We start from the raw sequence: 22851 nt of genomic DNA, 5'->3' as shown, positions 1-22851 counted from the left end.
GACGTCAGCTGCGCCAGAGGGCAGCGTCTGGAGCAGCTCCCCCAGGCACTGCCACGCTGGCCTCCTCTGTGTGTATACATCTACATCTATGTGTATACATCTACATAGCTATATATATGTCTGATGTATACATAGATATGTGTATAGAGGCTGTGAGGAGGCCTCCTCCTGTGGAGGCCTGGCCTGTGCGGCACATGGTGGCTGCACTCTATGCAGTCCCTTCCCTCGGCCTGCCAGCAGTGCCGGGCCTGAGGCACCCCAGGGCACGGCCGGCCCTCCTGGCTGCCAGGGCACACTCCTGACCATCAACAGCACTTCCTAATTTCCTATCATCCACAAACTCTGTATGCTTTTGAGTCCTGCATGCAGATCATTTATAAAAACACTGAAGAGACATGGCCCCAAAATGGAGTCCTGAGGAACCCCGCTAGTGTCAGTTCACCAGCTTGAAGTAATCTGTTCCCTGTGCCCTTGCTTCAGATTCCCTGCACCTGTTGAAAGAACATTTTCTGCAGCTGTGTGCAGGGCCTGTAGCCCTGTCCCCACGCCCCCACAAACCAGGCACAGCCCCTGAAGTCACCCCAGTGGCGTGGCTGGAGTGGGCCAGGCGCTGCGCTGGGTTTCCAAACGCAGTCACACTGCAGTAGATTCACAAAGAAATCTCCAGCGCACATGCACTTCTGGGAGCTGTGCTTCCTAAACAGTTATGAACTGTGCCATGGTCTGTTAAGTTTACGCCTCAGCCCCCCCAGACCTTGTTTCTGTTCAGCTTGGGGAAAGAGCGACGCCTGTATCTACAGCTTGCACAATAAATAAGCGTTGTACATGGGAATTCATCTAGCTGAACATAAAAGCAGGATTATTATCCTTATTTTACTTCCCCATATGGTACAGACACAAATGGCTCATTAACTTAAATGGGAATCTCGAGGGATTAGGACTCAAATAGTTTTTTGATGGCAATACCAACCTATTTGTTCCCATGTACTAGAAGCAGAGGTACCAATGGGCAGGGAAAAATGTGTACAGCGAGGAAAACATAAACTGTCTGAATGCAAAGTGCCACAATACTTGGACACTGATGAATCTTTTCAATTTGTGTGGCCTCTCAGCACTCTAAAAGTCACATTTGCCTTCTCTAGAAGAGCACTCTAAGATTAAGGAAGCCATAGAACACACGCTCGTATCAAACCCGTTATAATTTCTCTATGGAGCCAGTAAAATCAGGGGTAACATCTTTAGGTATCCAGTCTTCTATAAAGGCTCTCGTTCAGGTGGGTGACCTTTCTTACAAGCCTCAATAAATTAACAAATCTAACAGAATATCGTGGAGCAGGATCGGCTGTAGTGTAATCATTCCTTTTCCTCCCTTAAAAAGCTTCTCCCAGCTCCGACGGGACAGTGCAGATTATGTTCCATTAGGAGAGCATTGTGCTAGCAAGACTAACAGCATCCTTCATTACCAGGCTGTGCAAGGGGACAAGGATTTAAAGCTTTGACATTTTAGGTAATTTCTTTATAACTTGGTAAGACAATAGCTCCCAAAGAGTCTGAAATTCAATTCAGCATGCTCCACTACCTGCATATAGCCTAAACTACAATCCTATAGCCTCATTTAGTCACTGTACCTTCAGATAAAACTGTACCAAAAGAAATATGAGGCCGGGAAGCATGCTCCGGGGCATGTGCAGGTGGTTTTGTTAAGAAACAGCATGGCAATCCCCATTGTAATCCTTGTGCTTTTGTCACACACTCCGTGTGATTCTAAATAACACTTAGAAAAATTGTGGGGCTTTTCCAGCAGTGTGGCACCCATCCTGAGTTCATACTACCTGCACATTTTGGGGGGAGGGATCATCATGCAGCCATGCAAAGCTCTCATAAGACACCAAGATTTGAAAATACAGGGGAAGGCAAGGTTCAGGGCATGCTGCAGAGCTTTAGTAAGAGCAGGACATTCTTGCAGTAGGAACAAGTCCTGCACTAGCAGTGTTATCTAGGAATTGCTCACACAGATTAAAATATATGTACAGATGAGACAGAAGAGTTTGAGATGAATGTCCTAATGGTTCATTTTAGTTATTAGTTGGAATGACAACCTATGCTTTGTCTTCAAGCTGTTCTGTGCCTTGTCCTTTGCCTGTTGAGGCTGGGCATTCTTTGAAGCAGAACCTCATTTACTGAACGCGTTATTTGCAAGGGTACGTAGAAGGAGAGCATCTGCTCCTTTAAGGCTCTGGGGTCAAGGGCCCTTTTCCAAAGCAACAAGGGGTAACACGAAAGGGGGAATATGAAAGATGGGAACTACATCTGGTTGGTCACACTAATTGAGAGCACGTAAGGATGAGGGCATGTTTACTGCAGCAGGGTTAGCTGACTGAAGCCTTCTAAGGCCTCCTGGTCACAACTCAGAGGTGGGCTAACAAGCTGCAGGTGCTGCTGGTCCCAGGATGAAGCTCACAGCTACAAGATGGGAACCAGCTGGCCCAGACTGGGTGGGTGCAGAAACTGCAGGGCTCTGCAAAGCCACAGGGGCGTGCAGGGTGAAGGGGGAGCAGGAGGAGCAAAGAAGGGGGATAGATAAAAAAGAGCCCCCAGCTCCCTGGGCACCCAGCTGGGCTCCAGTGGCCAGCCAGGAGTGATGCTGGGGTGGAACAAGTAGAGGAGGTGGCTGTGCCCATTGCTCTTCATCTCCCTTAGCATCATTTTCCGTAACCAATACAATTCAAAACACAGTGTAAACCCATTTTCTTTCTGTTCCAGTCAGCAAAAAATGTGTCCTCCAAGATCAGTTTTGAAACAGATTGAATTTTATTCTTTGCAAATGTTTGCAAGCAACAAGACTTCTCAGAAAAAGTTGTCCCAAAAGGCAGACAGAGGAAGAGTTAAAGCAAAGAATGTGCTACCCCTTCTGCAGCTTGTACAAAGCAATTAAAGGTGAAAAACAATGAGCAACAAAATTAATTGCAGCACATACAAAAATAGCATTATTATTTAAAAAAAAAAAAAAAAAGAACAGTTTGAACATTTCAGAACAGGTGTGCAAATGTCCTATTGTGATTCTACCTAATCATCTAAACTAAAATATATGAAAACTTGCAAAATTACAGGCCCCGATTGTATGACGTCTTTATTCTACGGCTGCGGCAATGATAGCTTGCAAACGAACAGTTCTACGCTGCTCGTACTCCAACCCAGCTGAGATCTTCTGCTCAACAGGGCAGTCCCCAGTCTATCCCTCCCAGATGCTTCTTCATCCTTCCTCTGTCAGACCTGGCACGATGTGGCTGTGCGATCAGTGCTCCGATCCTGTGACTCTGTAATTCCCAGGTCTCACGTACAGACACAAATTACAGTGGGAGAGAAGAGAGAAGCAGTCCCTTTTGGCAGCAGCCAGCATGTCAGTTGGATTAATTACAGCATGAAACTACAAGCCAACCAATGAACGTAGTAAATACAGCTATTATCATCAAATTTGCTGATTTCCTTTGTACTTAGCTCTCAAGAGCGTATGATGCCCATATTTGTCAGAAATAATTTTCCACAATCCCAACATTCTAGTAGTTTTCTCTCCAAAAAAGAGAAAAGAAGCATAGAAAATATTAACCAACGTACTGAACCATTCACAACTCTACATCCACGCTGAAAGTCACATGCGGTACATTTTGGGAATTCTTACACATGTACCAGTTCAATGGCCAGCTTCACCACAGCAGGATTCATCATTTCTGCAGCAAGGTGAATTATACTTGCTTTCAACCTGGAAATTGTCATGGACTTTGAAATGGCAAATTACACAGAAGGTTAGGCAGATGGAAAAGCATCATCAACAATAAAATTAAGTTAGAGCGAAATTTACTTCTGACTTATCTCGATTATATTAGTTTACATTTGACTATATATACACAATACCAAAAATATGCTTATTTTGTATTCAAACATTGCCACCGTAATGCCATTTTTCAGTTGAGGCAATCTGAAAGACTTGGCCAAAACCCAAAACACCTTATGAAGTTCAGTGAGAGCTGAGAAAACGATCATTTTAAAAGCTCCACTCACCAAACCCTCTGTGGATGCTTAAAGCAAATGGCAGCAGAAGGTACTTTAAAGCACCTTCAGCCTTCCCACTGCCCACAAGACCTACCGAGGGCGACAGGAACAACAGGTACTTGAGTATCTCAGAGGGAAAAAATAAACTAAGCCTACAGCTAAGCCACACGTGTCTGTGTGCACCCATTTGCGTGCTGCATGTATGTCTGTGCCTGTGCAGGGAGTGAGGGGGAAAGCAAAGTATGACTTCGGTGCTTGCTAAGTACAGAAGTTTCACAGTCTCTCGCTCACACTAGCGCTTCCCGTGTCAGTCTTTTGAAAGCTTATTACAGAAACATAATCAAAATACAGAATGTTTTCTTTAAGAAAATGAGCCATCGTTCACCCTCTATTTGTTCAGAATTATATTCAAAGAAGTATTGCTTTTCATGGTTCACTGGCAAGTCAGAGCACTGCACACACAATTAAATATGGTATTAAAGATGTCTACGGAGAGAACAAAAGTTATCACAGAAGCACAGAGGTAGAAGGCTTCAAAGAACTAAACCTGAGTTACACAATCATTAGTTTCTACATACCTAGCGTAATAAACTATCCTAACAGCCTTTCAGCTTCTAGCGTCTTTTCACATCTGGATTTTTTCTCAGCTGTGCTGTAACAAATACCACATTACCACTTAAATCAGCTACTTGTCTTGTAGAGGTCTGGCTTTAGCCTTTCACTGCAGTAATCTATCCATGCTACATGTTTGATGTAAGAGTGTGACTGAGAAGGAACAATTAGTGGCTTATGTCTTCAATCCTAAGCAGTTTTGTGTCATAGTATTTAATAATGCAAGTTCTTAAAGATTTACACAGAAGAAATAGAGTGAATGAAAAGGCTTCAAAAGAAAAAGAAAACATGTATGTACACACAAACTGAAGAAATCTTGCCATCTTCAGTTTCTGCCATCAAAGTGCATTCTGATGAAAAAATCAACCCAGCAGCAGCAAAAGCTGCCCCGTTTTGGCACCCATGTCTGTAGCACAGACAGCACTCCAGAAAACAAAAATAAACAAAAAGCACTGTCTTTTGTTTCTGTTTTATTCAGAAACGTTTGCCTTTTGTAGGGTAAGGTGCTAATGCAAAATTTTACCTTCTGATATGAAAGTCTACAAGAAAAAAAAAAAAGATATGTTGCCTCCCCCTTATCAAAAGGATAGAAAACCAGAGAACCTTATCTCTACAGTCACGTATTGTAGAGGATACTTCACAGAACCCTGGGCATGCATACCTGTAAACTAATCTTCACAGAAATAATTTTGGAAAGTAAATATAAGCACATTCAACAGTAAATGACAATGTATTTTATGTTCTGGGACTGATCTGTATGTTTTGTATAAATAATTTAAAATTTAAAAGACTTTTAAAGTCAAAAATGCTCAATATATCAGATAACTTATAAGGACCATATACATAATAATAGCTTTTTTTCAAAGGGCATTTGTAACATGCTTGTTCTAGCTGCAGGCAGCTCTTGCTTCAGCCAGTTACATACTGCCACTAACATTTCCAACACAGTATCAGTCAAAATACATGCTTCAGCCTTGTACTCTTTTTTATGGTTATTCAGTTAATAATTGAGAAACAGCACGAGCATAAAATTGGAAGTATTCCACATAGTTAGAAACAGGGATTCTCATCAAAAACACTGAAGTATATTACGGGAAATACTCCGCAGTAACTGGTATCTACCATCATATATTGCATAAATTATACTCTGTTTAATTGCAATCTTAGTTTTTGTCTCCTTCTTTCACTGTAGATTGATAGCAGTAAACATTTCTGAAATTATACACAGAAGTAGAAAGTTCAGTCAACTCTGTCCAGACGAATCAAAGTGATCTCTTGGTGTCTCATACCACCTTCTCTCCCCAGCTGTCATTTTAAAGATTCAACCTTCAGTTGTCAGGGTGGCTGAAGCAACAGTAATGTGGATGCACACCAAATCCAAACGTAGTGAGCCTGCTTGTTTGGTGTGTGCTTTTTTTTTTTTTTTTTGGGGGGGGGGGTCGTTTTTTATTCTGTTTTAAGGTTAAGTAAGCATCAGATGCAGAACTGAGCAGATGCATCTAAAAGACAGAGCACTGCCTGTTCACCTCCAAAAGCAGGTTACTAGATTACAGGCAGAGTAACGGTGATCTATCTTGGCCCGATTCATCATCTGTTTCTGGAATTCGAGGCAGGAGAGCAGACCGTGTCAATCCCCAGAATTTTTGAGGTGACATATCCTTTTTGGTAGCTGTGAACTTCCATCCCATGTGGTTCCCACAGATTCTGCACTGGGCTATAGTCCACGCATACCTATCAAAAACAAAAGAAAAGGTTGATGCTAACGTGTAAAGAAAAGATGCTTTCAAAACACTAGACCACAGTTCACTTACAGAAGTGAACAGAGAATAATAGTTTGAAGCTGGATTTTCAAAGAATCTTAGGGAATCAAGGTATCCAGCTCTCATCTAAAACCCTGCAAATCGTAAAAAATAAAAAATAAATCAGCCTTCAAGTATAGAAAGTAACTGAAGTATTTTAGTAGCACAGCATTTCAACAATATAATGAAATGCTGTGTGCCATAAAAAGAGAGTCAGAAAGTGGTTCTTGGAGAGTAATTCACTTAACTGAAATAAAAGTGATTTTTGCACAGAAGATAAATTAAAAGGGAACCACATTTTCCAGACAGATTTTTCTTTAACAGCTTCAAAAGTCAGAACGTGAATATTTCAAAACCAGAGAAGAAAAGAACCAAGAAAACAGGTAAGGATGAGAAAAATTAACTCCAGATACTATAAGCTAAAAGTTTTTCTCAGGGAATCTTGAAGCATGCAATTCTTATGACAGATATGCCACCTGCCCTCCAAGTCATTACTCAGTGTTATGTGACAGTCCAGAAAATAAACGAAATTAAAAAAAATGCAAGAGTTAATGAGTGCATGCATTAGTCAAGAACCTTGGACTGGCTAGAAATACAGCAATGTAATATTTTATGCTGCTTTAGACACACAATAGCCAAAGGGACAAAAGAACGATTTCTGACATTGCAGTACAGAAAGGGCCACACAGAAAAGTGATTTGGTGAAGCTGTAACAAGTATTTTTGTGGAACTATAAATAATGTTTTTGTGAAACTGTAACTCAAATATATTTTGACATTTCAGCTGCTGCTGAGAGGTTAAATATTCAAAGTTTTGAATGTGTGCCTGAAGCGTGCATATCTAGGCAAAATAATTCCTACCAGAGAGGTGTGACATAAATTTTCTTTTAATTGTATTACCCAGGAAACCAGCTGTGTTCTGTTGATGGTCGTCCACTGAGATTCAAGTTGCAGGCTTTATATACAGTAAGGGTTTCGTGGATGTATCCGTGAGGATTCACATATGCTGCCATGGGTCCACATAAGGACAAACTACAACAGACAATTAAGAATTTAGACGAAGTTCATGAAAGAAAAAAAAAAGCTCTCAGATGTAAACAGATGAAAAACAGCTAATGATGGTTAAAACTATTTTGCATAGCAAAAGAACAACATCAGTCTGTGGAAAAAAAATCTACCTTTAATTATGTTATTAAAATCTGAAAGCAAATAGTTATGTAAAATAGCAAGCAAACAAATATTGTGAGGTTACTTCAGGCTGGTGACCAGACACTAGTGGGGTTCCTCAGGGCTCCATTTTGGGGCCACTTCTTTTCAATGGTTTTGTAAATGATCTCATGTGGGACTCAAAAGCATACAGAGTTTGCAGACGATAGGAAATCATCTTTAGGAAGTGCTGTTGACAACAACTTGAATACAAGTCAGGAGTGTGCCCTAGCAGCCAGGAGCGCCGGCTGTGCCCTGGGGTACCTCAGACCCGGCACTGCTGGCAGGCCGAGGGAAGGGACTGCCTTAACGTACTCCTGTTATCCAGTTAAAAGTCTCTACTTTAGTAAAGGTAGTTAAAAAGATATTATCCCAAGTAGAGATTAAAATATTCAGCTGCATCTTGCCCAGCTGAGGAGGACAAGTTATTGCTAAGGAGGACAAGTTATTAGAGGATAGCTGACAGGATGTTGTTATGCAACTCCCCCACTTAAGGTTGTTATTAATGTTTCCCTCAAAAAAGTACAGCTCAGTAGTTGTAAAAAAAAATAAATAAATAAAAAGCACGACAGACTCATAGTTTATTTTACTTGCCTCTACTGAGTAACAGCTTCCAATAAAAACAAGTAGCATCTATATTGCTACTCTTAAATCGAACTTTAAAAGTCAGCAAAAATGTGCATTCATTACACTAACATCTCATCATTCTTCTGTCAAAGTACATCATGTCAACACAGCAGGAATTGTCACTTCTGGAATCCATCATTTAATTGGAAGATAAGAAATGGGTTTTAATTATCGCATCAGCTTCTTTTCACACTGACAAAGGAAAACTGTGGGGAGTCTTACGTTCTTACACCAAGGCATCTTTTAACCTTCATATTATCATAGGTGATGGACAGACATTAGTTATCCAAGATGAAAACAATGACAAGACTGCCAGAAGTACCAATCATTTGGAAAACGTACAGTCTTATCATTGTTTAACATGGAAGATATTGTATAGGTTGAATATACAGTGAGGGCCTAGTACAGTTATTAGGCTTAAACCCTATGTTCTTTAAATGAGGGAGGTATCACAATGCTTAACAACATACAGGGGTAATTTGCTTACACAACAACGTCCTGGGATCCTATCTGTACAACACAATTAGCACATTTTAGTCTGCTGCTCAAGTTTGTTGGCATACAGAAAGTCAAAATGAAGTGCCAGGAAAGTAGTTTTTGTCCTACTATTTCATGACGTCCCAAATTTTATACGTACAGTTTTGGAGTTCAAAACTCATCACTGAGTGCACGTGGCAAGATGCAGGACTAGGTGATATAAGAAGTTCCTGTGAAAGGCCTTGTGTTACAATATACATGGTGATGTTTGAATTTACTAACTTTTTATTAAAAAAGCTCAAATAACCTGGTTTGTTTTATAAAGAAAATTCCCTATAAATATTTACTTAAATTTTATTAGAGCTGTGGAAAACACATTAGTTTTAAGACATACCCCGGCAAAATGTGTTTTGCTGTGCCAATGTTTCTGATCAAGAACCTCACAAAGATTAAGAGCAATAAACTCACCTGAATATTTCATTCTTGGTTGTTATTTCTGTATCTTGGCATTGCTTACAACAAAGAGATGTACACTTGAAAAGAAAAACCAACATGGTAATTTCATTCATTTCCAGATACTTGTCATCACACTGGCAAATAATAAAATTTCTCTCCCCTTCCCCCATAATAGGCTTTGTACCGATTCCTTTGTTTATCCGGGCAGGAATCACTTACATTTTCTCTTTATACCAAAGGATAAAAATGTATAGGCATTTTCGATACTTATGGTAAATGTTAATTGTTATACAAAAGATAAAAAAAATCTTTATACACTTGCTTTTTAAAATAAAAAGAGGATCTGATTAATCTGACTTCACAATAAGCAAGTCAACTTGCTAAGGTCTTTAAAATCTAACTTAGAAACAAAGAAACTTTGCTCTTTTAATATATAACACAAAAGGAAGACAAACACAATCATCAAGATGAATGCAATCATTAAATTCTGCTAAAATTTGCGAATACTGTAGATCAATGATTTTGAATTTCTCAAGACAAATATGTAAGATGCATTGATCTTTTTCTTAAAGATTATGACAGAGCAATTTCTCTCCTATAATTTCTATAAAGCAGAACAAGCAATTAATTGCTGACATTACCAGGAAAATAGCCATTTAAAAATCAGCTTAGTAGAATACTTTACCATGAATTTTCAGGAGGTGCACTGTTATATGAATACTTTAATGAAACATTAATTTGTCTCTCCATTCAAAAAGTGGATAGTAAATGTTCCAACTACCACTACCAGACATAAGCAAGTTTACAGTTAAAACTTCTAATTGATGACTCTTTTACATTTTAACTGATGACTCTTTAAATGTTTTCTCTCTGGAAAGAGAATAGCAATCTGAACTGCTATTGCAAATGTTGCAAGATGTTTTTAGCAAACACTGCTCCTAAAACAGATGGATTTGACATGAGTTTGACTGACAAATACTTGCATTATAATATATAATTTATAGTATGTTATTATTACGCTATGTACTATGTAAAAATAAAACTACATCCTACATTTAGAGCATTACATGGCCATGGAATGGAAAGAAAATAAGAAAAGAGAAGTTTTAAAATAACTTTAAAAGGTGTTGCTTAACAAGTCAATACCTGTCTTTTGCCAAAATCCTTTTAGTCTAAGATTTATACTCAATAATTCAATACTACAAAGAAGTATTCAATACTTTATCTTTTGTTACAAAATCCTCAGGTCTTCATGGCACAATGCTACTTGATTGCAGGATGTTATACAGCAACATGGTGTTCTGATGTTCCGAAGATCGGTACCAACAACACTAGACTACTAGCACCACCTCTTGGTGAAGGAATTGCTGCGTGTTTTCAAATAATTTCTGACAAAAGCAAATGTGGCTCTTCCTGCCAAATAAAGTCTAGAATTAACAACATTTTCTTTCTTAAACCAACTTTTCAAGGTGAAGGTAAAATAAAAACTCGCAAACTCACTCTCTAGATGAATTACTTGTTATAGATTCTAACGGTCACTTTGTGTGTGTGTGTGTGTGCGTGTGTCAGAGAACAATTTAAAGTAAATAACAGGTAAAATAAATACTCACTCTGTTCATAATATCTAATTCACACCGGAGTCGCTGAACAGCACTACCTATTTTAAGCAACTGTATACGCAATGCATCATCAATTGGCAGGCAAGCAGCAACTCTGTAAGAAAAATCTAGAAATGAGAAAGTATCAGATCTGTTAGAACTTAAGGAAGAGTTAAAGTGTACTACTTCTTACAGATTGAGTGCTAAAACTTAAGTTTATAATGGACTTTCAGAGGTCATCTCAGCATATCCTCCTGCCCTAAAGCTGGATCACGTACACCTAAAATTACTTCTAACATATTAGTCTAATCCATAGTTAAAGATCACCAGTGATGGACCACTTGGACTTACATAATAATTTTTAAAATCTAGTATTCTTTTGGCTCATGCTTTCATAAGAAAGATTATCACATTCTTCCTGCCATGGAGAACCACAGAGTTCTATTTGTTTTACTGAACATCTTTCAAAACAGCTGGAGATGATCACACCTTTAAAAGTTCTATCGTCTTTTTGTCAAAATCAGCCATCAAAATTTGCTGGAAATTGGAAGTGAGGAATGGACTGTCAATTGAAAGTAATTATCTAACTCTTATTTTCTTAGGATTTTTTTTTTCCTTTTCAAATTTGAATTCATAAGCTGAAGAACATCATACCTATTGGATTTGTTGGAAGAGACTCATCTTTAAGATTTTCATCCCATTCATGTAGCTGCCTCTTGACTCTTTCCATCAAGGTTTCCTTTTTTTAGAAGAAAAGCCTAATTTAAATACATAGGTATTTCTGTTTTCTTTAAAAAAAAAAAAAAAGAAAAAAAAAAAAAAGGAAGCAAGATGTAGAGTAAGCTATTTTCCCTAGTGGACATTAGCTTTTAAGACTTACAATAATTATAAACACTTCATACCTCTGTATTTTTAACTTAAGTGTAAAAGGAGATTGGAAATGGGCAAAAATCAACCAATGGTAGGTATAAATCTCAAGTAGACAACTGTTCAAATTCTACAGATGCATAAAACAGATCAGGGCTAGGCAGAATTGGTCTCCTCCTTACCTGTCCCTCCCTTACAGTAATCACTTTATGTATTAATATACATATATACATAAGTAAATGAAGATTACATATATTATACCTATAAAATATATTTTTAAGTAAGCCAACACCTGTGACTGAAGTTGGTTAGGACACTCATCTGAGGCATGTGGGACAGAGGATCAAGATTTTTGTTCCACAACAAAAGAGCAAGAACCTGAACCTCTTCTATCCATCCCAGATGCATGCTCTAGCACCAGGGAACAACTATAAAGAGGCAAGTCCTTCCCGCTCTTACCAGTAAACTGAAAGCTGTACCCTTCTTTAAAACATAACTTACAAGCCAAAATTAAAACTTTTATATTATCCAATAATTAGATATTACTTGGTAATACTTACAGCGTCATACAAAGAGTAAAGCCAGGGGGGCCAAGATGTCAAACTTGCACAGTGAAACTTCCTCTAAAACCAAAATCACAAATATTTATTTTTTAAACACTGGCAGATCTTACCAACATTTCTTGTTCACACAAATAAAACAGAGGCATATTTTACTATCTACAAATTATCACCATCAAAACCAGTACTTCAAAATGAGGCTTCCAAAACACTTCTCAGATGCACTGAGGACTTTTGTATAAAGACTTTTATATAAAATAAACTATACATGGATTTTCTCAGAAAATCTGTCTCAGCATTAGAAGTATTTTTACTGCTTACTGATGAGAAATACGCATTTCAAAACAGCATCTATCTGAAATCTAGACAGTTAAAAAACTTAAGTACTATTAGATAGCACATCTGTTCCTTAGTCACCATAGGAGATTAATGGGCCACAGTAGGTATCTTAAGCTGATATCTATAAATTCAAAGAATATATGGTCATATTTTTAAAGTGGAAAAGTGATGTGTTAAAAACATAGCTAAAAATAACAACACACAAGTTAGGAGTTTCAGAGGATGCCTTCTCACAGCAGAACCATTTCTGACTAAGAAAACTGTTGGGCAGCCTTGATGCTTAATCACATATTGCTATCCATTCTTGTTCTTGTATCTATTTGTAATGGAAATAATATTTTCAGAAATGCTTACTGAACATCGATACTTATGACAGCCTACTGAAAATTTATTAAACAGCTTTATTATTGCTATCCAAAGACAAAATATTGCACAATATCCATCTAGCAGCCTCCTGTGAATAAAATTACATACCCAAATGGACTATGGAGTAAGAAACAAACGTGGAGGAAGAAAACAAGAACATCAGAAAAAAGTACTCCGAAGTCTCGTAATTATTTTTACTGACTTCTAGTCTTTTAAAATAAAATTTTACTAGCAGGAGTTAGCCATGCTAGCTGCATCGTACTTCACTCTGCACACGACTAATGCGTGCACTTGAACTGTGTACTAAAACATCTGCACACAAAAAAACAGCAGTCAAGGTGGAACAAAATAAAAAGAGCCACCTCACACCTCTGAATTATCTTCAGCATGTGTGCACCCTGCGCACATCCTGCAGACAAGAAGCTCTAGGTTTTACCTGCATTCATCTGACAAAATTGAATTTGTTAGCCACCAATTACCAGCAGTGTAAAGGTATTTGCTTAGTTAATTCTCTAATTAGTTGATGAATTCTCCACAGTGAGAGAAGTATCACCAAGCAAACAGTGGCGAATTGTTTAGAGTTTCACCACATCCCCTCTCCTGTCCTCAGTGCTAGCTCTTGTCCCATTAACCTCACTGTGCACACTTACTGACTGCTAATGACAGTTGGTCTTTGTGCCTGAGAAGGAGCCAGGTTTACACTTGAAAGGCTTTGGTGGTGCAGCTCTGCTAGTACAACATGCTAGCACGCTGCTTATTATAGGAATGTAATTTATTGCAGCAAAACCATCCTTTTGACAGCATGCTTTATTTCAGACTTCTAAAGGAAAATGCTGTATACTGGTAAAAGTGCACACACGTTCGCTTGAATAAATGCATATTTTAGCACCTTTTAAATAGCACAGATGTCTCTAGCACAAATCACACCTTATCATTCCCCTGAGCAATGCAGAAGTTTGTAGCTTAGGCTTGGCATCTGCCACTTAGGAGTCTTGAAAATTCTGCCCTATGATCTTAGTGCAAATTCCCTCCCAAGTATTGTCACAGCTGCAGTGCTGCAAAAATAGTGTAAACAAGCAATGCCAGAATTTGTACCAGTGAAGTAAAAGTAGACCCTAATTCCCTAATGGCAATACCAACATCTTGATAGTGATTATTTCTCTTCTACTGTTTTGGTTTTCTTTTTAATCAAAGAGTAAAGCAAATAAAGTTTTGAAAGCTCTAGGAAATAATATGGAACTGCTAGTTCACCCACATTGTTCACGTGTAAAAACACTTTCTTCTTCTATTAGCTAACACATTAACGTATGTAGATTGCATGAAACAATTAGAGATTTGTGACCTTTTTCTAATGTGTCACTTTCGGTAACATAACAAAATTTAAGAAAATTTCTGAATTAAATTTACAAAATTGATTCCATATTATCTATCCCAGGAAGTCTGTTAAACAAATACCAATAAATAATAATTAAAAAAAAATTAGAAATGCATGTGCAATTGGACTAAATAAATTTGTTGTATTGAAATATTGCTGCAAACTGAGAAAGAAAATTACTAAGCACAAAAATTAACAAAAACTTTAGATAGATAAATGTTTATAAGAAGGTGAAAGTGCACCATAAAGCATGCTCAGACCACCTCTGACCTTCAGCCTAGCTGTTAGCCAATGCCTGGGTGGGAATATTTGACTGAGTTAAACAACAGAGCCATCTTTCTACAGTGGATCCACAATTTCTGTAAATAAGGAACTGCAGGTACAGAAATCAATTCTCTACCTGAAGCAGGTTTTAAAACAAAATTAGCAAATGTAGTTAAGATTCCAAACAACCAAGTTCTTACGTTTTAGACATCAAAGGTCTTCCGTTTCACTGTTGGAATTTGAGAGTCACCTCTGCTCTTTAAGAACCTCTTCTACCTCTATCAACCAGCCACAGAGAAAGAGTTATAAAAGCATCCTCACTTTCAAAGCCAAACATTACTGTAAGTACAAAACAAGACCCACAGCACTGTCAACACTGACTGTCACTATTTTTATTGCCACAGCAATGACTGTTAACATCAAGATGTTTCTTTGACCTGCCTACGAATAAAAAAACATTAATTTGTTTTTGTTTTTTTCATGAACACTTCATCACCTATACGCTTTAGCAATCAGCATTCTCTTTGAGGTGCTTATATAAAAATTAGTAACAACTGTAATATTATTACATGAAATATTATGTTAATAGCATTAATCAAATACTACTATAATTAAAAACAAATAGAACGCATACAAAACATGTATTTCCCTGCTGCTAACATCTGATAAATAACCACACAGCCTGTGAAAAAGCAGGAGGTTGGCATCTAGTGTCCCAGTCGTGCATCCACTTCTGAAGACAGATGGAATTTCATACTCATTTTCAAAATACTGTCAAACATAGTAATTTAAAAAAAAATTAGCTTCTGACCTTTTGATATTTCTGCCACCACTGACGTAAAGCTCGGTCCTGCCACGCTGTAGGTTTTGAAGAAGGAAATATGTGGCATCGGCTGAGAGACTGCAGCTGTACTGCTGACATTGTTGAAGGCAGCACTCGCTCAGGAAGGATTTGTACTTTAGCCTGCTGGATTCTGATAAAAGGAAAAAAAGACATATATACACATACACTAGAGTTTCAAAAATTGATTTTACTGCTTATCACTACATGGTACTATAGAATTCAAGCAAGAATCCATTTCATCCAAGTTTTCTTTTTTCTTTTTTAAACTGTAGCAATGTAAATCAAATTACCATAGGGAACATACATTATATTTGTAGCAAACCAAACATATGTGTCTAAAATACAGACATCCTCTGCTAAATTATTAAAGCCACTGTGCTGACTGGACTTTAGTATGCCTAAACTGAAGACAGAAGCAATACACTGAAGATACTTCGATCTCTATTTTTCATTTGCCTTTAAAAATCAGAACTAGCTGCTTACCAAATATTTTTGCACTGGCATACAAAACCAGGAAATCACTGCTCTAACTTTTTCATCAAAAGGTACTTTGCTTTTTTCCTCTCACAGTTAACTTCCTTTTCCATAGGATACAATGGGAATGCCTATGTATCTTAAAGCACAGGGCATCTGCTGTATTTGAAAGTATTTGAAAGCAGAGTAACTGTATATAAGTTTAAGTGACTCCAACAAATCTAGAGCTTACCATGATGAGAAAATTCATCTTACTTCCTTTATTTCATACATTTAAAAATTCAGACTTATGAATGAAACTTGTGGCCATGCTGTATAAAAGTGTTTTTTCCTAGTCAGTAGATAAGAAACCATCAAAATAAAATGCTTTAACAGCTAATAAATGCTTTATCATAACTGCTTCTGGATACAGCATTCTGAACAATGCCATTGCTGCTGCAGTTATCCAAGTGCTGCCATCTTGTGTTCAACACTGAGTTTTTTAAATAGTAAAATTCAGAATTTGGTAACTGTAACCAAAAGGCTAGATAGTAAGAAATAGCTAGTTTAAAAGGTATTCTTTGTTTCTTCATCTGAGGGTCCTGATAGCCTAAGAATGGTATCTATGGTGCCAGGGCGGCTTATCTATGGCATCAGGGAGCCTTTCCACAAGATAACACAAGACACATACCTGATAATGGAGAATACCTTCTCATTTCACATTTGGTTTAAGCACAAATGTGAGAGATATTGAAAGTTTTACCACTTATAATGCAGACAAATCAACATCTTTTTCTGGCTTAATTTTCTGAAACAATGTCGGTCTGACAGATATTTTCATACACACACCACATCAAAATACACGCAAATATTCTTTAGAGAATTTTAGAGCAAAGCTCTAACACTAAAATACACAGTTGAAGAAATTACCAATTAAACATAAAAACACTAATCAGTCAGTTGTGTGACTGACAGGCTACAATATATGGTAAATGCCTTGGTGAAAGATTTGCATTATGTAAAATTAAACATATTATTTTCTTACCCATCTGACTGGGTTCGTATTTCGAGCACCTTGAACCTCTGTCTTCCTATTGCTTTCACCTTGACTGTTTCAATTCCATATTCCTGCTCTTCTCTGTAGGCATATATTTCTGCCGTTGTTCCAAAATGTGCTTCCCTTTCACGTACATTACTAAAAGCAACAGAATTTAAAAGGTTACCTACCCTCCAAATAGCACTGTTCATCCAGATTTCACAATCCACCTGTACTGACTGTACAGTCGTACCACTTACTGTTACCAAAAAGCTAAACTTGGTAAAATATTTTCAATTAAATACAGCCATTATTTTTCCATTTTAAAAGCAACTTCTAATGGTATTTTTTTTTAAACCATTTAATTTGGTTTTCTTAAGGGTGTAGAGGTAAGAATCTGGGAACATGGGGATCACCAAAGTATCTGTATTGGAAATGCCAACATTGAAAGCATCAAAATTCTTTAGACCAACTTGCCAAAAAACAACTGTTCCCACTTCCTACATAATTAAACCATAGCAAATGTGGGTGAAGAGGGAGGAATGCTCCCAGCTTCTTTTGGGATATATTAGCCTTTATCTTTTTGACTTCTCTAACATCTCATGTCTCTCTACTCTCCTGTCAAACCATTGTCTGTGCTTGTTTGTACACAAAGCAAGCAAATACACCTTTATGACAATGAAGTTGTCAAAACAAGAATCTCATTTTTGTATTTCAGATCAAGGATGCTTCTTTAAGCAAAATGGGGCAATGCATTCAAAGTTACCGAAATGAAGAGGATGCTCAAACAAGGAATGTTTGACACTTTCTGCTCCTCTTATACAACCGTGATACTGTCATGAAGCAACCCAGTAACACATGAACCCCTCTTCCTGATGTACTGGAAGACATCTTTCGCCTAACAATTTCAGGTCACAACTTAGTTATTCACCACAAAACTGATGCAATCATCTGCTTTTGATTAAGTATCCAAAGTAACTGTGCTACAAATACATGCTGCATACCATCAGTAAACCCACTCGTGTATTTTACCTGTATGCAAGAACAGCAAATGTTCTGTCTTTCTGAATTAAATTCCGCACCATGCTAACCTCTTGAGGGCGAAAAAGCTGAAGAGGTAACGTCTGTCCAGGAATCAACATCACCATCACGTGGGGCAACACTGGGATGACCTGACAGCTGTCGTCATCATGCACCGTTCTCCCATGGAACTCTTCCATATCAGAACCTAAATACTGAAAACAATAAGTAAGGAAATGACAGCAGTACACCAGGCTTTGTTGACTTACAAGGATAAAATAAAATTAGGCCTTTAACCTCTGTTTTACAACAGAGTTATGCAAAACCAGTCAAAACTTCTTCAAACTGCATTTAACAGAAGACACGTAGAGAAAGACATACCACATGTGACGTTGGCAAACTGGTGTCAAAATTAATGATGTTAGGCTTCTCGGCTTCTTTACCATCTTGATCTTCAACTTCCATTTCATTGTCATCCTCTTCCTCACTCTCTACTAATAAGCACAGACAGAACACCATGTACAAATCAATTAATGAAAATTAAGATATGGAGAAAAATCAAGAGAATTGTAGAAACACATTAAATATTCCTAGGCTAAAGTGAAGCAGCTTGCATATTTGTAAAAACTATGAAAAATTCTTGCTGTTACAGCAAAACCACTGTTCTATAGAAAGGGTCAAAAGCTGGTAATTTATTTTTGAAAGGCTAAGGAACAACCTTTTTTTGGGCAGCTAATATCATCCAAATTCTGTCAGTTCAGATTTTTTTTCACTAGTAGCTTTTAGTTACAGTTCCTAACATGTTCTGCCTATAACGCAGGGACACCAGCTAACTTAATTTCTTACACGCTGCTGAATACATCACTTACAGTGCTACAACACTCTACACTATAACTATTCATAAAGCAACTGACTTCCAAGTAATCCGAAGCTCCACATTCACGCAGCCTCTTGCTGATGTTTCTAGACACTTTCACTGCTGTCAGCCTCTGCTCACTGTGTACCACACACAGGAAGGCACATACAAGAAAGATAACTACAAAGGAAGGGAATGTTATGACTCTACAAATACATCTTAAGATACCAAACAGAATTTATAAATTACTACTTTCTTGTAATTTTTCAGTTCTAGGAATCAATCCTGAAATCACTTTTGGGCAAGAAGACAGTTAAATTATCATTATGTTTTATTACTTAAACACATAGCCAGTGCATCTGTATAAAATTCATACAAATATGTTAAATTAAAAAAAAAAAAATAACAAAAAACGTGTTTCTAAAATGCTGTTTCACTGACCATTCCATGTATTACCATATAATGTGTGCCTGTAAATACTCACCCAAAACAAATATAATGGGATTAACACACACTTGTAATTGTATTATTTGATCCTATTTCCTGACACTTGGAACATAAATAATATTTATATGCCAGGACACGTCTAAATTAGATTTGTTGTAAACTTTGCAAATCATATCTGCAGGATTGTTACGCCAGTAGCTGCTGAGTAAAAGACAATCCCAACGGTGCCAAAAAAACATCATTTAGATCTTGAAAACTAATACGTCAGCAGGAAAATGTCCTTACAGCAGGCTGTCTAGTTGCTTGTCTTTGCAATTAGTGTTGACAACTTAAAAGGTGGAGCGATTATCTCATCTGAAATGTACTGTAAGCAAACCATATGAAGGGGTAGGGTTTGTAAGGAAGGATCCTTCCTTCAGAAACACCAGCACCCTTGCTCACTTAGATCTTACTCCTGAGTGGGAGGACGAGAGAACAATGAAGAGATGAGCTGTCTCTGGAGAGCGTGTACTTCCCTTCTTTGGCCTTCAGGAACATTTGTTAAACCTACTCTTTACAAAAGGTTTAGTTGATGGTTATGTTTTGGTTTTATCTCACTTGGTTTTTTTTAGATCTTGCAGTTTACAGACCCTTCTCTGTAGGAGGAATAGCATGACACACGCATGCTACAGATCCAGCCAATACTGTATTTACATCAAACAGAAATATTACGTGGTTCTGGTGCAGCAGTGTGGGCTGCAGGGAGGGAAGCTATCTCCTCCGAAAATTATATTCTGCTTTACATGCACTCATTAAATTGCATGAATCATTAGCAGTTTTAATAGCCTTTTAGACAGAGGCTGTTTCATTTGCTCTTCTGAACACAAAGGGAATTAACAGTCATTGATCTGAGAGCAACCGCGTCCTGCAAACTTCTGCTCGTTCTCTCCCAAATCGCACACTGAGGGCTGCGTGGTGGCAGAGGGAAGCTGGAAGGCTGAGAGAAATGATGACTCATTTTACTGCAGCAGCACCACGTGAATGTCGAAAACACACCGCCGGCTTCACTCTCCTACTCAGTCACACTACAGGAACAGGAGAAGGAAGACAAAAGGAACTGTATATTTGTCACTTAACCGTATTTTTGTTGATTTTTTTCATGATTAATGAGACCTCGAGTACACTGGAACAAGAGAAAGGCAAGTGCCAAAGGCACAATTTTCATGCAATTTTCTTCCACAGCTACGTTGGTTACCAGCAGGACTTAGAGCTATGTGCATGCTTATTCTGAAATAATATTTTTTGTTGTTTAGGAGGAGTTGCTTCCAAAACCAAAACATGAGCTCACGTCAGTTTGGAGGCCCTATATGCTAAATCAGAAAAACGCAAGTTATTATGCACTGGGTACCTACACGAGGAATTATGACGGTGTGTGAGGACAGACAAACCAGGCTGCTCTGCAAATTCCAGCACGAATACTGCAGGAAGTCTGGACACGGGGTGGAATTCAACACTGCCCTCAAGTGCGGTACAGAGGACATCCTGCTTCCCTGATTACTAATGGCATTACAGAGCATTTAGACGGAGTGGAGGCTTTCTAAAACGACGGATGCTTTCCTCAAGTTTTGTTAGGTTTTCCAGCAGCCCAAATTTGCAGAGTCAAGTGTCTGCATTTGCCCACGTTGGTGGAAACTACGTCTTCTCAGCGTGCTTTCACCTGACCACCTGCCTAATGCCTGAAGGCCCAGTGTCTGAGCCTCTATTCTTCCACTATGGACTGGTGGACTTGCTCAATAAATAAAAACGACAGAAGATGCACAATAACAGGTGATTTTGCCCTTCTCTGAACCCTGCCTGGTGTGGCCAACCTCTGCACAACCTCCCACTGCTGCCTGGCCTCACATATATGTCAGGGAGAGCTACAGCAGCGTGCCCAGGAGCAGCTCCAGCACCCCACAGGCCCAGGGGCAGCAGGACAGGACAGGACAGGACATGACAGAACAGGACAGGGCAGGACGGGGTGGCTGGAGTCCTGCACACCCTCATCGCCGTCCCTGCTGTCGCCCCGCTGCCCCTGCCCCCGGTCCCGCCCCGGCCCTGCCTCACGCCCGGTCCCCGCCCGCTGCCCCCGGCCCCCCGCCGGCCCCGCCGCCTCCCCCTTTCCCCTCAGCGGCCATTACCGGGCGCCGGCTGCAGGTGGTTGCCCATGTTGTTGCGGGGCTCGCCGCCTCCCTCCTCGGCGGCCATCGCTGTTTACCCGGAGAGGAGCCTGGGAAGCCGCCGCCGCCGGAGGAGGAGGAGAAGGGCGAGGAGGAGGAGGAGGAGCCGGGGCCAGCACCGGAGCCCCCGGTGGTGGCGCAGCGGCCTCTGGCGGTGCCCGGTGCCCCTCGGGGAGCCCGGCCGGGCCCCGGCTCGTCCCTCGGAGCTGCACCGGGCCTCAGGCTCTGCCTGCCGCCCCCAGAGTGTCCCTGCCCCGCTGTGGGTGCCCGAGGTGGTGGCGTGGCCTCCTGGCGTCCTCAGTGCCTCAGCGCCGTGTGTGGTGCACACGGGTCCCTTCCCTCTGTCAGAACGTCGGTGAAAATTGGTTCTACACGCAGAAAATAAAAGATGAAAACTGTGTTTTGTAGCACGGCCGAAACTAAATGCTTCAGGCTTCCAGCTAAAAGTGCAAAATGTCCTGACACGAGGCTGGCATCATCCCCAGGAGCAGGTCGCAGCTGTCCTGCTGCTGGTGAGCACCAGCTGACACAGCGATGAAAAGGCTGAGTGGGTTTGCTGCCCAGTTCGGCCCAGTCCCACCAGTTACACATTGCCTTCCCCCTTTAAAAAAACAAAACCATCATACCAGGCCTCTGGGACTTCTCCCGTTCTGTTAAAATGTTTACTTTTTGCTGCTGTTGGCCTCTGCTGCAGTCTCACAAATCACTAAATCCCATGCGATGCTCCCAACCGCATGCTCCTACGTTTCTCAGAATTAAGGTGTTTCAGAGAAACGTATTTTAAAGATAAATACCACAGACACATACCAACCTAGGGGCTGGCCACTCATTTCCACCTAACTATTGAGCATTGTCATTCTGTGCTGATCAGCCTTGGCCTGGGAACACAGAATCACCTGGGTTGGAAGAGACCTACAAGATCACCAAGTCCAACCTCTGACCTAACACCAACCGGTCCCCCACTAAACCATATCACACCTCCACGGCCAGGCTGTCGTTCCCCAGTTTTCCAGTGGGATGCTGACCTCCTCAGCGCCATGGGTGGGAAATCTAAAAATACTCGTTGTCTGTACCGACCTGCGTATGAGCAAGATTCAGTAACACATCTGCTGAAAGAGGAATACCACAAACACTCCTATGATGATACACAAAGCATTTATAAGAATAAAACAAACACTCAATTTCTCAGTGATTCCATGGCTTTTTTCTGCACCGTCTGGGTATAATATACATAATTCCAGGATATTGTAGCTATGACATTAACCATAATAAAAAACATCTAATAGTTTTGTTGTCATTCTGTATGGCAGTCTAGCAAACTGAAATATTAAATAATTATGAGCCATTTCTTCTACAAACCCTAGGGTTTGATTAAAAACAGTCATGCTAAATATTTTTGGCT

At 39.4% G+C, this 22851-nt stretch overlaps 1 protein-coding gene across 3 annotated transcripts; it reads right to left on the bottom strand.

Annotated features, from left to right (window-relative positions):
* Positions 1-2788: 2788 nt before the first annotated feature.
* Positions 2789-21569, bottom strand: CRBN (cereblon). Of its 3 annotated transcripts, none has more exons than XM_068694275.1 (11): positions 21411-21569; positions 18330-18442; positions 17961-18163; positions 16938-17087; positions 15407-15569; positions 12252-12314; positions 11479-11563; positions 10837-10952; positions 9239-9303; positions 7361-7492; positions 2789-6393 (listed from the first exon to the last, which is right to left on the bottom strand). In XM_068694275.1, the coding sequence occupies exons 1-11, from the start codon at positions 21475-21477 to the stop codon at positions 6210-6212; spliced, it is 1341 nt and encodes a 446-aa protein (XP_068550376.1). In that variant the 5' UTR covers positions 21478-21569; the 3' UTR covers positions 2789-6209. The 3 variants fall into 3 exon arrangements, with proteins under 3 accessions (XP_068550376.1, XP_068550377.1, XP_068550378.1); XM_068694276.1 differs by having other exon boundaries at positions 18330-18439; positions 21411-21565; XM_068694277.1 differs by lacking the exon at positions 21411-21569 and having other exon boundaries at positions 17961-18156.
* Between the last annotated feature and the right edge of the window lie 1282 nt (positions 21570-22851).

This window comes from Anas acuta, chromosome 11 (assembly GCF_963932015.1).
Source record: "Anas acuta chromosome 11, bAnaAcu1.1, whole genome shotgun sequence".
Taxonomy (NCBI): Eukaryota; Metazoa; Chordata; class Aves; order Anseriformes; family Anatidae; genus Anas; species Anas acuta.
Note: the sequence above shows the minus strand (reverse complement) of the source record. Positions and strands in the feature narration are given on the sequence as shown.